Genomic DNA, 16,878 nt, shown 5'->3' on the forward strand with positions numbered 1-16,878 from the left:
CACCACTGACGTCCAACAATGCAGTAAATCACAGACAGGTGTCCAATATATACATAATTATTTTTATAATTATAAATTGGAAGAAAAAATAATGGTATAATTTAACTGTAATAAATAGCATTAGTGGGTGCCATTTACCAGCCTGGTAGATATAAATCCATAAAATGAATGAGTGACATTTGACTCAGAATTTGGTTAGTGATGCTCTATGAACAACTTCGTGAAATGTTTGCTGTTGGTTTATCATAGGATCTCCAAAAACATCTGTTTGAACACCCCTTCTTCTTCTTTCACATGATGCAAAATGTCTCCTCAATGATTTAAAGTCTCCTTCATGGATGAGAATTCTTGGTAAATGTTGAATGACAAGAAATTAGCCTAATGACATACTTGGTGGTCAGAGGAATGCGGTAGTTGATCTTAGAGCTGCAGCAGAGGGGCAAAAGAACTGCATGTGGCTCCAGAGCTAGAGGTTGCACACCCCTGGTTTAGGGGTTAACGGACTTTGTGAAGTGTCCTGTGCATCAATTCCGGACTGGAGTTCAGAGCTACATCACACAAGATAGTTGTTTGTTTTGTGATATGAAAGAAATTTGAAAAATTTGCTAATAAAAACAGAAATTTGCCCTTGATGGATCCAACTATACCCCACGCTTTTCATAATGGATCAAGGCCATTAAAATATGGAAATGGACCAGTGATGGACATCTTTTTTGGGTTTTGTTGCACACTTGGAATTTTTTTCCACCGTACCCTCGCAGGTACCATCTGATAGCTAGCACACTGTATTATGTGTTATATGGACTTTGATAAAAACTGTTGCACTTCATACAATAACTCTGCACTTTAAATAATGCTGCTAAATACCATAACTTGACGATATTGCACACTTACTTGTAACATGCACTTGTATTTATAAATTGCCTTTTGTTATGTAATTTTAATTGTGTATATTAAATGTGCCTTGTTAAAAACTACAGATGAAATTTAGCATAGTGCCAAATCTGGCACAGCCATCTCTTTAATGCAACTGCACATTGTCCTTCAAATAAATAAAAATCAGTACATTACAATACAAATACATTATGCAAAATTAAAATATTTTTACTAAAATGTTAGAAGTTGAACTAGGATCAATCAACAGAACTACTTAATACCCAAATACATACTGTATGTATTCAGCAGAAAAAAGTGTGTTTGGGGTTTAGTTACTCTTTAAACAACACAATTTATCTCATTGTCTATCACAATTCTGGGATAACAACCTGTCCAGATAAAAAGCAACTGTTTTGCACATTCGACAGCTTGGTGTTAACCGTCAGCTTTACACGTGACAGCTGCAAGCATGACTGAGAGGATAAATATGTTCAAGTGAAAAGGCAACAGACAGGAGAGATCTTTTCTACTTGAGTCAACAGTTTTGAATGGGTGAATACAAAATTGAACCATTAATTAGAAACCCTTTTTCCCCATGTTTCTTCATTTTATTTGCATAGAAATCCAATGCATCATAAAAATTAAATAATATATTTATTCATATTTGACTTTTTCTTAGTTAGATTACAGTGTGTTTGGGTAAACACTGGCATTAACTCCCTCAAGTATTTGACAGACAATTTAGTTTACCCTGGTGCTGAAACTTAATGACACCAAGATGTCCAAACTTCACCATTAAATATTTTCAGTTTAACCAATAACACCAATAAAGTATGTTTTTGTGGAGATGTTTTTGTTTAAATTATTTTTCCTGCTCCACTAGAGTGCAGAAACACTCTTGAGATAAATTATTAGAAGGTATTTAAAACAGAGGGGAAGAGTTGAAAGGATAACGTGAGGGAGAAAACAGCTGTTTAAGTGCCTGTGCTGCTGACTATACTTTATCACTTCACAAATATAGTGAAAGGATCCTGTGCACTGCACTCACTCTGGTGACTAAACCCAGGGCAATTAAAACCCGGATCTTAGTAAGAATCAGGAGCAGCAGAAGGAAAGAGACAAAGGTTGAGGCACCGGCAATACAGCAACTCCATACAAATAACAGGCAATTATGTATGGGAGGACCATTGCTTGGCCATGAGAGTATAGAAGACAGGAGTAATATGGAATGTAGAGAAATGAGGAGGAGTGTTATTTAGGAGGCAGATGGCAGAGAAGGGGAAATTAAGATGAATGGGCACTGAGAGGGCTGAGCTGGTGCTGGGCAGAGAAAAGTAATTAGCTGTGTTTGCTCTGGAAGGCTGGCAGTGAGTTTGATGCCTGCAGTGACAGGCTAAAGCCTAGAGCTTTATTCCTCAACCCACTGCGTCTGAAGCTGCCAGCCGGGTGCAGTTGGGTCAGCAACCTTCCAGTACCCGTTTACCTGGACATAATCGCATTGGGACTTTTACAACATGAGCACCGTGCAGCAGCTCTTTCATCATTTGCATAGTGCTTGATTGTAACCTTGATCTGCTGTTAACAAAACATTACTTCAACTATCTGTTCTTACATTCCTCGACCATAACATTCAAATGGCTGTCCACTTATTAAATTCCTTAGAACTGAGAACTTAACTTAGAACTTTAGCTGTTTAACTGATTTTAACAATTCAACCTCTGTTCACTTTCAGCTAGGACCTTCAACGCATTTCAACTTTTTCAAGCTTTTTTAACTTTTTTCAACTCATTTCAACCTTTTTGCTAATGTTCAGCTAATCCTAAGTTAGTGCTAATGCTAGGTTAATGCTATTGCTAGGCTGATGCTAACCCTAGGCTACTGCTAATGCTAACGCTAGAATAATACACAAAATGTAACTTGGTTAATAATATTGCTAGGTTATCAATATAGCTAGGTTATTGCTAATGTTAGGCGAATGCTACGCTTATACTAACTCTAGGCTAATAGTAACAGTAAGCTAATGCTAGGCTAGTGCTAATGTTGGGCTAGTGCTAATGTTAAGCTAATGCTAGGTTAAAGCTAATGCTAGAAATACACTATTGCTAATGATAGGTTAATGCTAATGGAAGGTTAATGCTAACACTAGGGTAATGCTAAGCTAATGCAGTGCGACGCAGGCCAGCACCTGCATCCTCACTTCCATTTTCTTCAGGAAATGCAAATATTCTAGTTTACATTACTCCAACTATCGGTTCTTACATTCCCTGGCCGTAACACTCTTCTTTCCTTGCTCAGACAAATGGCAGTCCACTTATTCAGTTCCTACGTTCACCATACTGACTGACTCGATCTTACTTCTCTACATCATTTCTCTCCATTTCTTATGTTACAGCCACATCTATCCGTCTCTTTCCTCCCACCCTCTATATATGCCTCCCCCTCGTCTCTTTCCAATCTAATTTCAGATAAACCACAGCAGAACAACAGAGCAAGGCCCTTTATCATTGCCATCAATGATGTGGGTGGATTGAGTGTGAATAATTTCATTCATGTGTGTCTGTACTGAGGCCAGTGGGACTCCAGTTACAAGTAATAAGAGGTAATAGGGTTACTGTGTAATTTTTAAGTGCTACAATAATGACATTGAGAATAAAATAAATGCATAAATAAATAACTAGTGAAGAGATATCACATTACCTTGAACTAAACAACTTGGACAAATTTAACCCAACATAATCTTGTTTAACTTGGATAATCTAATGTATTATCAAGGTGATCATACAACAAGCCTCGCATATATGCTAAGGAATACATGAGACTATAAGTGGTGCTCAAGCAAATAAATTATACAGTATAAAAAACAATGTTTGCATATTCTGTTCCGAGTAGAGACCTACTCAGTTTCCTCAGGACACAAGGCAGGGTACACCATCAATATGGCTCCAGTCTGCAAGGTTTGCAGACAGAGTAATAAGTAAACTGTAATTTATGCCTAGAATCCACTTTGTAACTTCAATCAATGCAACATTTTTGGACAGTAAATTCCATGTCCAGAGCACTGATAGGTGAATAAGTGTGGCATATTTACAAAGCTGTGCAGTGTTGAGCTTGAGCAGCTGACGCATTTGCAAGAGATCTATGAGTGAAAGATTGTGAAAGGGAATGATTTTATGCTGGCTCGATTTATCTTTCAGAGTTCAAAACTTCTACTTGTTCTGACAAAATGTCAAACTGCTTGTTCAGAATCACTTTTTTGCTTGTGCATAATTGTGGCACAAAATTAACGCCAACTTGCTTCAGCTCTGGCACAATATTCACTTCACTGAAATAAGAATAAGGATGCCTCTCCCGGGAAAATAAAAAAACACCTTTTGCAACGAGTCTGGCAGACACGTTTTTGTTGTTTAGTGACATTTGACTCAAACAAAAAAGGCAAACAAAACGATCTTGGAAAGCACATAAATCAAGCCATACATATCAGCAGTGAGTGAGATTTATATTTTTCAACATGCAAGCAAAGCGGCAGGAAGTATGATTTTTTTTTTAAAGCAGGTGTAGGAAAGAGCAGATGCTGGAGATTTGAGCTTTTTCGGTTTTACCATAATTAACAGGCTTGAGGACTTGTCGGAAAGAGCTGGGACTGATGGTCTGAGGGTTATCTGTAGAGGGCAGTGGACAAATAATATGCCAACATATTCAGTAATTGAGATAGGTAACAAGGTTAAGGAAGCATCAATTCATTAAAGGCTGCAAAGCAAAAAACACAAAAAAAGTAGTAGTGACGTTTAAAGTTTTAGATAAATATGCTAAAGATGTTTGAGGGGATAATACTTTAAAAACAAACGTCTCAACATGGCTTCACAATGTGTGCTTGTTCTTTCAGTTCATCAAGATTGACTTAAAACTGCCAGAAAAATGTTGATCCAATCATGAAACAGTTGTAGTTACTCAGTAAGGCTTTCACTGGCATTGTGATCCTAACAAGCATTTGTGCTGTACAATCAACAGAGCAGTGTATTTTGGTAAGGACAGAGGAAAATCACAGATGGTTGGGAAGAGTCTTCCATTTACAGCAATTATAAATACAAATAAAATGTTATCCAATGCATAGATATGGATTTATTTAGCATGTTCATTTTGGTACTAAGAGGGATTAAAACATTCCATAGTTTACCCATAATGGGGATAACATGTTGGGGGTCCTATAGTTTATGTACAGAGTAGATGATGAATATATACATACCCCTTGTTCTTGGTGCTCTCTTTCTGCGATCTCTAAATGCAGCTCCTGATTGCAGAGCTTCGAGCAAACTATCCATCACACCAGTCTCATCATTTTCTGAAAGATAATCAGGAGAAGAAGAAAATAAAAAAGATGGTAAATAATTAATAGAACTCGAAAATCAAAATTTAACAAAACAAATTCCTCTATTGTCAATGTTCGCAATATATTCAATATTCATAGAATAGAATATATGTTTTTGTTTTTTCCCCAAGAATCAAAAAGGATCAAATCACTGACATAAATAGTTAAAAGAATAGTCATTTCATTTGAAAAAGTACATGGGGTTAAAGACATTTATTCAGAAAAACACAAATAAAACTAAAACTGTAAAATAGTTTTTAATAATATTAAAAACAATTCAAACTGAGCAAAAGTGGTAAAAAGAAGGAGTTGGCCATTTTGGAATTTTTGAGTTGGCTAAAGTATGATTTTTGACAGCTGAAGCTAAAATGACACTGGGAAAGAGATGTGCAACAAAAGCATCTTTGGGTGACGCAAAAGCAAATTGGTAAGAAGGAAAACTGCAACAATGAAAAAGGAAAAAAAAAAAAAAAAAAGGATCACGGATATCATTCACAGTTTTACAGTATAACCATCCTCAGCTTCGAACCATTGCCTAATTAACTTGTGAATACAAATATTTATTTACATACAACTGTGTAAATATATATATAGAAACATCTGAAACAAATGTTCAACAATATGAATGAAACAAAAAAAAATCAAATAGATTTGGAGCTTTAATAGTTTATATGATTCAGCAACAAACCAAAATACAACCATAAGTCAAAGGAACAATCAACAAACAGTTACAAATTGACAGCATGCACAAACACAAAGCAATATAGGTTCAGGAAATGAAGAACTAGTTTCTCTGAACACTTTCTAGGTGCTTTTTTCTGTTTATTAATCCTGTGATGGGATAAAGGCCATTTCTGAGAGTTGGTAAAAGTAAATCTATTATGTTGGTGAGAGTAGTCAGTGACCCAGCTCTGAAAATGTCACATATTCATAACAGTATTGGAGCTCATGTAGCAGTCGGCCATGGTTCTACTTGAGCTTAACATGATGCCCCATACATACTCACACTCACACTCAGAGGTGAGTGTTCCAGTTGGCTTTTACAGTACATTTGCAACACTTTGGTTTTTTCTTTCCCTTCGTCTGGTATATATATATATATATATATATATATATATATATATATATATATATATATGTAAACCTTTATCATTACACAGAGCAAGGAGACAGATAAGATTTCTAAGCAAAACCAATGCTCTCCGACGCTCAAATTTGTCTCCGCTGCTGTGGCAATTCATCACAGGTGGCAAGCTTCAGAGTCACACAGGGAAATATAGAAAACGCAGTCAAAACAAGCAAAAGGGAGGAGATCAATCTTCTGCAACCTGCAGTTTGTGCCTTCATCTGTAGTGCTTTGTTTGACTCCAACCTACAAACACATGAAACATTTTGTGTGCCTCAGGAGGCAAGAGAGAAAAAAAAAAGAAGAAACCCACTCAGATGTCCCGCCTGAGGAATATATGGAAGCAAAAACAGTCCAATTTTACACATCAATCAGAAGCAAGTCAGACAGGCTGCAATGAAAAACTGCTTTTTAGAATTTAAACAAGAGGTTCTTTCACACATTCCAAAACAGTTCCAAATTATAACTACTATTTATGGACTTACACCCACAAACTGACTAAGGTAGAAAGGAAGCACACCCAATGTCTGTCACATGGATAGCAATAGGGCTGGAACACACGGTAGTCGGTTATGAGTGAAGCTTGCAGATGTATTAAAAGTGTATACATCTTTTACATTAAATACTTGTGTTAAAATGTAATGTCTATGCAAAAGTCAATTGTTTTTTTCTAGAGCCAACCTGTGATAATCCAAGTTGTTTTATTGAATAATGTAGTTTGTGTTCTCATAATATTAGAGTAATTTCAAACGTTGACAACTCAGTTGAAGGAAACCAAGTACTATGGATTCTTTCAACAATTCTAATATTAGATAATTATCTCTAGAAGGATTTACCATTCCACAGGGCAAAACAAAAAACCCCTTGGGACAGACTGCCTGCCTACAGAAGCCACTATACTGTAGTTGCCTCCTGTCTAAAGTGGAACTTCATTCATCATCTATTTAATTAGAGCATGTTCACAGTGGCCTTTTCAATCGTCTGGACAAGCAGCTTGTCTGTGTGTCTTTGTCTACCCTCTATTCAGACTTGGACTAAATGTGTCCCACCACTTCCCTCAACAGGATGTGGCACTTACTATCAGGACAATGTCCCTGTTGTGGAAGCATGTAGCTGAGGTGTGCCAGGGCAAGGGAAGTAATGGGGTCAATTTGGTTAAAATAGAAGAGTTAAGGAGACCAAATGACATCCTAAGGTAGAATGGATGAAGGCCCACCACTGTGTTGACTTGGACTCTTTGGCCTTATTACATCATTTGTCTTCAGTCAGCCCCCGCACTCTGTTGAATACCTTCTGCTGCACTAGACTTTGATAAGTTAACCTGTAAAATTCATCAACACTGTCAACAGTGACTAAAAAGGCACAAATGATTCTCATAATAATACCAACAAATTCAAGTAGTGATAAATTAGAAACGGATTATTCTTGTACAGTTATTAAACAAACAGAGTGAGAACAACTTGAGCAGTTGTATTTATAAAGTGGAGAAAAAGGAGGAGTACAAGGATGAATTAAATTATTGAGTACTTTCTTATTTGAAAGCAGTGTCATAAATTAGCGAGGGCTACAAGCCATTTCGCCTTTAGTTTAGCCAAGAATAACCACAAAATCCATGTTTCATGGGCCAAAATTGCCCATGAGTTTCTTGTCAACAACTTATTCTCCACATATAATTAAAAATGTTGCGGAGTGCTGTTGTTATCCCACAGTGATGGACCAGGGAGATGAGAACCAATGAGCCTACAATTACAAGCCTGCTACCTTAACCACTAGTCCCTTTACCCACACATAATATATTTACATCCAGCATACAGATAATCCGAAGCATAGTGTGATCGCTCACAATCAGTTACATTTTAAGTAGTCGTTATGTCGCCTCGTGTTGCCTTTGACATGATCTGAAGTGTTTGTGACTCAATGTGAGGCAGTGGTTGGACAAAACAGTGGATTATCATTTTAAATGGACGAGTTCTTCGAGATAAGGTGAGAAGCTCAGTCAGTCGGGAGGAGCTCAGAGCAGAGTCGCTGCTCCTTCACGTCGAAAGGAGCCAGCTGAGGTGGCTTGGACATCTGTTTCGGATGCCTCCTAGTCGTCTCCCTCGGGAGGTGTTTCAGGCATGTCTTATTGGGAAGAGGCATTGTGGAAGACCCAAGACACGCTGGAGGGACTACATCTCTGAGCTGGCCTGGTGTCGCCTCGGGGTCCCCCCAGAACGGCTGGAGGAGGTGTGCATGGATCGGGAGGTCTGGGCATCTCTGCTAAGGCTGCTGCCTCAGCGACCCGGCCCCGGATAAAAGCGGAAAAAAAATGGATGGATGGATGGATAGTTCTGTGGTCAGAATATGTGCGGATGACAAAAAAGCAAAGTAGCAGCTCTGGTGACTGTTTGAAACATCTGTCACAGCTGACTGACTCCGCTGCTGATGAGATACACACCAAGGAACAGCGTTTTTCGGACTCACAATCACAACAGCCTTCTAAATAGCCATGTGTTTTACTGTAATGTATAGATTTTCGGCAGTGTGTGGATGGCAAAAGAAAATTGCGATGGTGATCACCCTCTCAGAGCGAGGCATGAAGTCAGCGTCTAAAGACACGCCCACTCATGCATATGCATAAAGGCCCCAAAACTGTTTTTAGAAGCGTCATTAAAGTGACAGGCTAAAACTCTGGAGTTTGGGAAAATAAACTTCAAATACTATATAGTTGGGGTTCTTAGAACAAATGGAGATGGGTGAAAAATAGTATAATACTGATCCTTTAAAGAGTGAAGACACAATTATAGTTATTTTTGCTTTTAATGTGTCAGAAAATAATTTGAATAAGAAAAAAAAAAAAAATCTATACAATAACACTAAGAGTATATATGCCGTAAAAAAAAAAAGAAGCCCATGAAAAATAGCTCTTAATCAGCTCTTGTAGCTTATTTGAACGTGTAATAGCTATTACTGAAGCAATTTCTATAGTGTTGATGTATTCAATTTCATTTGTGTTGTAAGACACCTGTTAACACTTTAAGGAAAAATAATTAGTTATTTCTTCCTATAAAACGTATTTTAATTACTTCTGTTTGCATTTCACAAGTTTTTTTTTCCTTTGTTTAATATTTACAGGCTGTTAGGAGCTAAATAAACCCATAGTTTCCCCACATCTGTCTTCTTTCTATCATAACTACTACTTGCAAACTTCTCTCTGAAAAAGAAAGGGTGGCTTTTCATTTATTTACGTTGGCAGAAGCTACTGTGGATTTTGTTCAATAAAATATCCAAGTTCTAACAACATTTTAAAAATGCCCCATTTTTTAGACTGTAGGAGCCAAATAATATGTTTTTAATTTCATACCCTGTTTGAAAGTGTGGCTTGGCTTGTAGCTTCAAAAATTCTAAGACAACAAACATGAAGAGACATCTTCATCTTGTAATTGTAGCCATTAAAGTAAATTGTATTAGTTGTATTAATAAAAAAAAAAAAAAAAAGTGTCATGGACAACAAACACATTCACCAGAAACAAAAAGCAGACTTGAGCATAAAGGGTTCAGATGTGGCTGAAATGTAAATTAAACACGGAAATACCAGCATGAGTAATATATATATAATTTTTTTTTTAAATGATAGCTGCTGTCAACCCATGAATTTTTGGATGGGAAATGGGTGAATAATGTTCAGTGTTAGCATTTGCAGCAATGATTTGGGCAGATGGACAAAGATAGTTAATACAAAATCCTGGCAGTGCATGCGTGTGCTTTTACAACTGCATCTATTAAACAATGGGAGTCTTTAAGGAATATATATTTTTATTTGTCTGTTTTTAAATTGGTTCACACAATTCTTTTGGTTGCAAATGAGCACTGGGACTGTGCTGACAAACTTTGCTGGAACTTAAAACAAAATCAGTTTTAGAATGATTTTCTTTAAAATGTCTATCTTTCATATATGCAGGAGGACTTTTCTTTCCGGCAGAGGGATCCAGGGTCTTGGCAAACAAATTGGGCCTCAGATCTTCCGTGTTTGGAGAAAAAAACTGAATTGATGTTTTGAAAAGGGTGATTAAATGTCTAGATTAAAAAGTGTGAAACAAACGAATATGTCCAATTTCACAATAATCCCATTTAAAATATCCTACTATGTGTAGCAGATCAAATACGATAGTGATCATATTATCATGTGATTGAGAAAAGGTTCAGCGCTTCATCTGAAGTGATGAACAAGCATTTCAGATTATTATGACTGCATTCAAATCTGAAATGGCACTGGTAGAAAGACACATTTAGCTGTTGGTGTATTAGCAAACTGGTGGTTGTTTTACCTGGTGACTCATCACAATAGATGCATCTACAATCAGAAGACTCTCTCACCTTTGGATCACTTTAAAAAATCTTAACGTTGCAATTATGGGTGTCCGATTCTTGATAACGGATATTGGTCCGATATCAGCCAGAAAAAAAATATCGAATTTTATTGGACTGCATCTAAAATCCCCAATATAAACTCTCCGATAAGTTTTTGTTGTTTTTGTCCCCGCCCTATACTGACAGAAAAAAATAACTGAAGTGAACTTGAATTGTTGACTATTGTTCTCTGTTTGAGTAACATCACTTGATCGAGCCTTTTCTAACATTCCACACGACAAAATAAGTGATAAAAGTATATATGATTCATGCTGATATCGTATCAAATCAATATCGAGATCGGCCAATACTCAAGGCTACAATGTTGGTATTGTATTGGAAGTTAAAAAGTTGTATCGGGACATCCCTATTAGCAATAAACTTGCTCCTGCTCTACACATTTTAATAGTATTATTCCCATTAAATGGGTGGCTGAGGGTCTAGCTAGCAGTGTGGCTAACGTCAGTGTGGCTTGCGACGTGTAATATCCTGTTTTTGTAAAGCATCTGAAGAACATTTAATGTAAAATCAATAACAGGAGTTGACTCTATCAAAACTATTAAACATGTTTGGTACGATTTTGGGAAATTTAATAGCAAATAAGTCATCTAAGGGAAAGATGATGAAGCGAAAAGGAAACAGAAAAGTGAAACGTGGATGTGAGACAGAAATGGGAATACCCTTAAACAGAATTCTGAAACTACAGGATTTGGCAGCTCCTTGCCATAAAAGCTGGATGTTCCCTCTCTTTCCAAGTCTGGTGTTTTTGTCATTCTTAAATGAGGGGTTGAATCACCAGCAGTTCCTATCTTTGATGTCTAGTTCATTGCTTCTAGCCATGTATGAAATGTTAAATCAAACTGAGGTGTAATTTGTAGTTTTATCAACATTCCTGCTTGGGGCCTTGCCTGGGAGATAATGCAACAGATATAATACACACAAGTTAAACACTGCTAGAAGAAATCCAAAAATCTATCGTTAGTTCAATCTTTATGGGACTCTGCAAATGAAAGCAAGTTGACTCTCCCAATCGCAAGTTGCTTTAGCACACCAATGATGAAACCAGGCAGCATTCCAGATTCCAGTGTGGTTGGAGTCCAGCCTGTGGCAGGAAAAATAAGCTGACAGACATGAGAAAATAAAATTAGGATGAGCTTATAAGTAAGCCTAGCTAAAACTAAATACCTGCTGCAGGTAAATCCCCCCCCCCCCCTCCTCATTTTGTCTCTCATTGCAGTGCCCTTCAGCGTAATGTTTGGATGCAGTCTCCCTGGGGCTTTTTAGGGAATTGATGGATAATCAGATGATTACACAGAAAATCTCCATTGAGGACAATCTTTCCCAACAAACAAAGAGAAAGCTCTTTAGTTAATAAATAGGCCGAGAGACAGAATGCGACTGAGTGAGAGAGTACGTGAGAGTGAGGAGTAAATCCTGTCCTGATTCAGAAGCCTAATGTCTAGCTCTATAGAACAAACAGTCTTTGTATATGCTTCAACTGTATGTGTGCGTGTGTGCGTGTGTGCGTGCGCGTGCATGTGTGTGTGTGATGACAGGATTTTCATTTTGGAAAGATGTCAAAGTTGGCCTTCAGCTTAATCTGAAATTGAGCACATCTAAATACATTTCAAGCTTTAGGCACATTTGGATAAATCTTTGAGAAAAAAAAAGAAGAAGAAGAAGAAGCTTATTCATGATTTTTCTATTTTTCAACTACTTTTCTGAAAGTTTTGTACCATTACCTATTGCAACGCACAAGAGGAAAAACGAATTTCCTAATATGCAAGAGTTAATCGATTTAACATAACGACATTACTGAGAAGTAGCAGTGAATACTCAATTACCTTGTATTATTTTGCAATGCAAAAGACAAGCAGATGTCGGGCTGCTCGATTATAGAAAAAAAATAATCACGATTATTTTAGTCATAATTGAAATCACGAATATCTGTCCGACAAAAAGTTATTTATTTTTTGTACAAAACAATGTAAAATATATTCTTTAAACATTAATACAATCCTCAAAACACTAAAATCGAATATGTTCACTTTTGCACAAAATAAAACACTTCTTGCACATGATGCGTCTTTGCTCTAGGTCTTCATCATCAAACCCAAAGTGTTCCTATGTAAGAGAATTTGACTTGTCTTGCTTGTTTACCAAGCGTTTTTGCTGCGTTTCTCCTGCCATGTTTCAAGAGAACGTTCCTTGTATTGGCCTGCAGGCTAGCTTTAACTTTAGCTTTGTGAGTTGCGTAGCAGAGGAGCTAGCATGTGCGTGCATTAAACAACTCAAAGTTTGTATAAATAATCATTTTTTGTCATGTGTGCCAAGCTTTATTCTTTGTAGATATTCAAAATCATGGAAACTTGTATTTTATTTTATTCTTTTTAATAATCTTTTTTCCAGAATATGTTGACAGTAATAATTAAAATCCTAATCAAATTTTTATTACGAAGTCGCATGTTGCATAATTATATACATATACACATATGTGCAACATGGCCAACCAACCAGACATAAGGAGGTTAAGTTGTTTTGATTAAACTGGTGACCTTTCTAACTAATGACTGTTGTGTACAGCTGTTGTTCCTCAGGCTACTTTCAGATCACTAATGTTCAATTTTTGGGCGTGGTGAGAAGTCTCTGAATGTTGGGGACTTTCTGTGGACAGGTCAAACAGTTCAACATAAGTTTCAATGTTGAACTTACTGGTGCCGCTCCATAAGGGTGGGTGGGCTGCTGGTTAAGGACCAGGGCAAAAACAAATGTACCAAGCCTCTCATTTACCAACAGAAAATAACACAGGATTAATGCATTTTAAACACCACTCACGGTACTCATTGCAAGTTTTATTTGTGTTCTACCATAATAACAACTGAATGAGAACAGAAGTGTTGCTCTGCGAACAACATTAGGGAGGTTTTATCAACTTAACTCAGCATCAATGCTGCTGTGCTCTCACTTGCTATCACATAGCAGATGCGAACACCATGTAACGCTAACACTGCCACAGATCTCATATGAAGTAAGATGAACATTCCTGCTCTCTTCTTCTTGAGTTGAGATTTCTCAGTAAATGCACATTGTTTATGTTAAATGACGACTATTAAGTTATGAAGATCAGCACCTCCAAATCTGAGTCCATGGTTCTCCACAGGAAAAAGGTGGCTTCCCCTCTCTGGGTTGGTGGAGAGTCCTTGCCTCAAGTGGAGGAGTTCAAGTATCTCGGGGTCTTGTTCACGAGTGTGGGTCGGAGGGAGCGTGAGATCCATAGCCAAATAGGTGCTGACGGCTGTATCGGACTGTTGTGGTGAAAAGGGAGCTGAGTCGGGGAGCAAATCTCTCAATTTACCGATTATTCTACGTTCCTACCCTCACCTATGGTCAAGAGATTTGGGTAATGACCAAAAAGATAAGATCGCGGACACAGGCGGCCAAAATGAGTTTCCTTCGCAGGGTGGCTGGGCGCACCCTTCGAGATAGGGTGAGAAGCTCAGTAGCTCGGGAGGAGCTCGGAGTACAGTCGCCGCTCCGTCACGTCAAAAGGAGCCGGCTGATGTGGCTCGGGCATCTGTTTCGGATGCCTCCTGGTCGCCTCCCTCGGGAGGTGTTTCAGGCATGTCTTATTGGGAAGAGGCCTCGTGGAAGGCCCAGGACACGCTGGAGGGACTATGTCTCTGAGCTGGTTTGGTGTCGTCTTATAATAAAAATAAGCTATAAAATGAATATATATATCGTTATAGGCAATATTGCAATTTTCTATATCACCAAAACAGAAATCTCTATATATATATCTTGACTCCCAATATATTGTCCAGGTCTACTTGATAGTCAGAAGGGAACGGTAATTTGTCACTGAGCCACAGGTTGCTGACCCATGCTCTAGTGTATTACATCGTCTGGAAGTTGAATGGGGCGACCGTGGCTCAGGTGGTAGTGGGTCGTCTTCTGATCGAGAGGTTAGGGGTTCGATCCCAGTACCTGACTATGTGTCGAAGTGTCCTTGGGCAAGACACTGAACCCTAAGTTGCTCCCAATGGTCAACTAGCGCCTTGCATGGCAGTCCTGTCCCATCGGTGTGTGAATGTGAGAGTGATTGGGTGAATGAGCTGATATGTAAAGCGCTTTGGGACTGCTTCAGTGTGGTTATAAAGCGCTATATAAATCAAGTCCATTTACCATTTACATGATGGTGGAGCGTATAATTGATCCATCATGTCGGCAATGGTATAGCTTTGGATTAGATTATAAAGAGGTTAGATATTTGTTGTTATTACTGTACATTTGTCTTTGGCATTAGTTCAGATTTACATGGATGCCAGTGTAGTTACAATAGTAATGGTAAGAATGTTTCTGAAAGGGTGTGTAGAAAATACACATTATGTGAATCAAGTGACCAGTTAGGAAAAATTGTGTGTTGTATATTTAGATTTTACTCTGGAGGTGTGCCTACAATTTTTCCACCATATTTCATTCATTGATTGCTTTTAAAATACACTGTAAACCTTAGCCATTACATCTGTAAATGCAAGTTCCAGTTCAGCAGTGAAGGCAACATACCTAGCATATAAATTGTTCTTTTGAGTGTATGAATGGTAAATATAAGCCATACAACATTCATAAAAAAAACAAGATATAAAAACCATGCTTTACTCACAGACAATACAAATCCTGTTCACAAGGTGTCTGCTGAATATTTTCCAATCATCACAATTTTTTGAAAAGAAGGCCTTGCAATTCAATTACCCAGTTATTTCGCCTGGACATTACGCAGAGGTTCTATTGCTGCACTCCAGGGGAATACAGAGGTTGGCGAAGGCGTTTTGGCTATCGATCTGGGTGCAAGAGGAGGACTGCCAAGCATAATTGCTCTGCCAACCTTAGCTTTGGCAATGATAAAACTGCATTAAGCTACATGGTTCAATATCAACCATAGGCCCATAACAATAGTTGCTGGATGATATATTGTCCCACAAATGATTGCCGATAAACAACTATTGTCAACAATCTTTCGAGACTGAATCAATCAGTAATGTAATAATGTATCCTAATAATGCAAGTATACCCTTCAAAATGCAATAAACTTTTATTTCTCATGAGCAGAGGTTGCAAAAGTACTAGTCTTCAGTACTCAAATAAAAGTATAAATAGCTGAATAAAAATGACTCTGGTAAAAGCAAAAGTATTGAAGTTGCTCCCTTACTTGAGTAAAAGTAAATAAGTACATGATACTATTGTGTACTGTGCTTAAAGAATACCTAAACCCCTGCTTTCTGCTGACCAGCCGCGAGGAGGGAAACTCAAAAAATGCCATACCGCTGTTCGCAGAGACAGACAGTAATGCACACAATGATGTGTCTGTACACACACACAGCGAGTTCATAAGCTGAAATATGTCACTACTACCACATGCACACACAATCATAACGTGAACCTCACACACAGCCTTACAGACACCACTCAAGGGCAAACAACCCTGCTCTCACACGCATAGCGCTAAGACAGACACACACGTCCATGCATACGCAATACAGACGGGAATACACTCATAGTATAGATGTGTCTGTAAATACACACACAGCTGGATGAACCCTCAGATTAGAGCAGAATCTGCTCTTTATATTAGCACAGAGTCAAAAACATCACAGCTCACGGAACACAGTGGACTTCCTTAATGCCTGTCAATCAATGCTCACTGAGGGCTGTGATTGGAGGAAACCCTCTCCCTCCTCTCCGGTTTTAAAGGAGAGGCGGGGCCAACAGTAAAAGTGTCGATGCAGGGGAATCCTTTTAGCCAATAGCAAAATTTAGTTGTAATTGCCGGCATTCAACCCTTAATGGCCAGTATGATGGACATTTTAAAGCTAAATACGCAAAATTAAAATGTGAAGAGTGGGACTAAGATAAATCAACAGTACTACTTAAAACCCAAATACATATGTATTCAGCAGAAAAAAGTGGGTTTGGGGTTTAGTTACTCTTTAAGTAAAAAAGTAAAAAAATAAAACAGATCTCCCTTCATTAATAAGACAGGGTTTTTAAACCAGCAAATTCCATATCTTTTATTTTTTTAAGAACTTGTAGAATACTGGTACATGGAAACAAGTTAAATCTGTTA

General features: G+C 37.8%; 1 protein-coding gene across 2 annotated transcripts in view; it reads right to left on the bottom strand.

Annotated features, from left to right (window-relative positions):
- Positions 1-16,878, bottom strand: part of LOC114454694 (protein diaphanous homolog 3-like) — a 153,438-nt gene that overhangs the window by 42,841 nt on the left and 93,719 nt on the right. For both annotated transcript variants that reach the window (XM_028435328.1, XM_028435327.1), the window contains 2 exons: positions 5,120-5,215; positions 4,476-4,535 (listed from right to left, as the gene is read on the bottom strand). In XM_028435328.1, coding sequence (XP_028291129.1) covers positions 4,476-4,535; positions 5,120-5,215 — 156 coding nt within the window. The remainder of the gene's footprint in view (positions 1-4,475; positions 4,536-5,119; positions 5,216-16,878) is intronic.

Source organism: Gouania willdenowi, chromosome 3, assembly GCF_900634775.1.
Source record: "Gouania willdenowi chromosome 3, fGouWil2.1, whole genome shotgun sequence".
Taxonomy (NCBI): Eukaryota; Metazoa; Chordata; class Actinopteri; order Blenniiformes; family Gobiesocidae; genus Gouania; species Gouania willdenowi.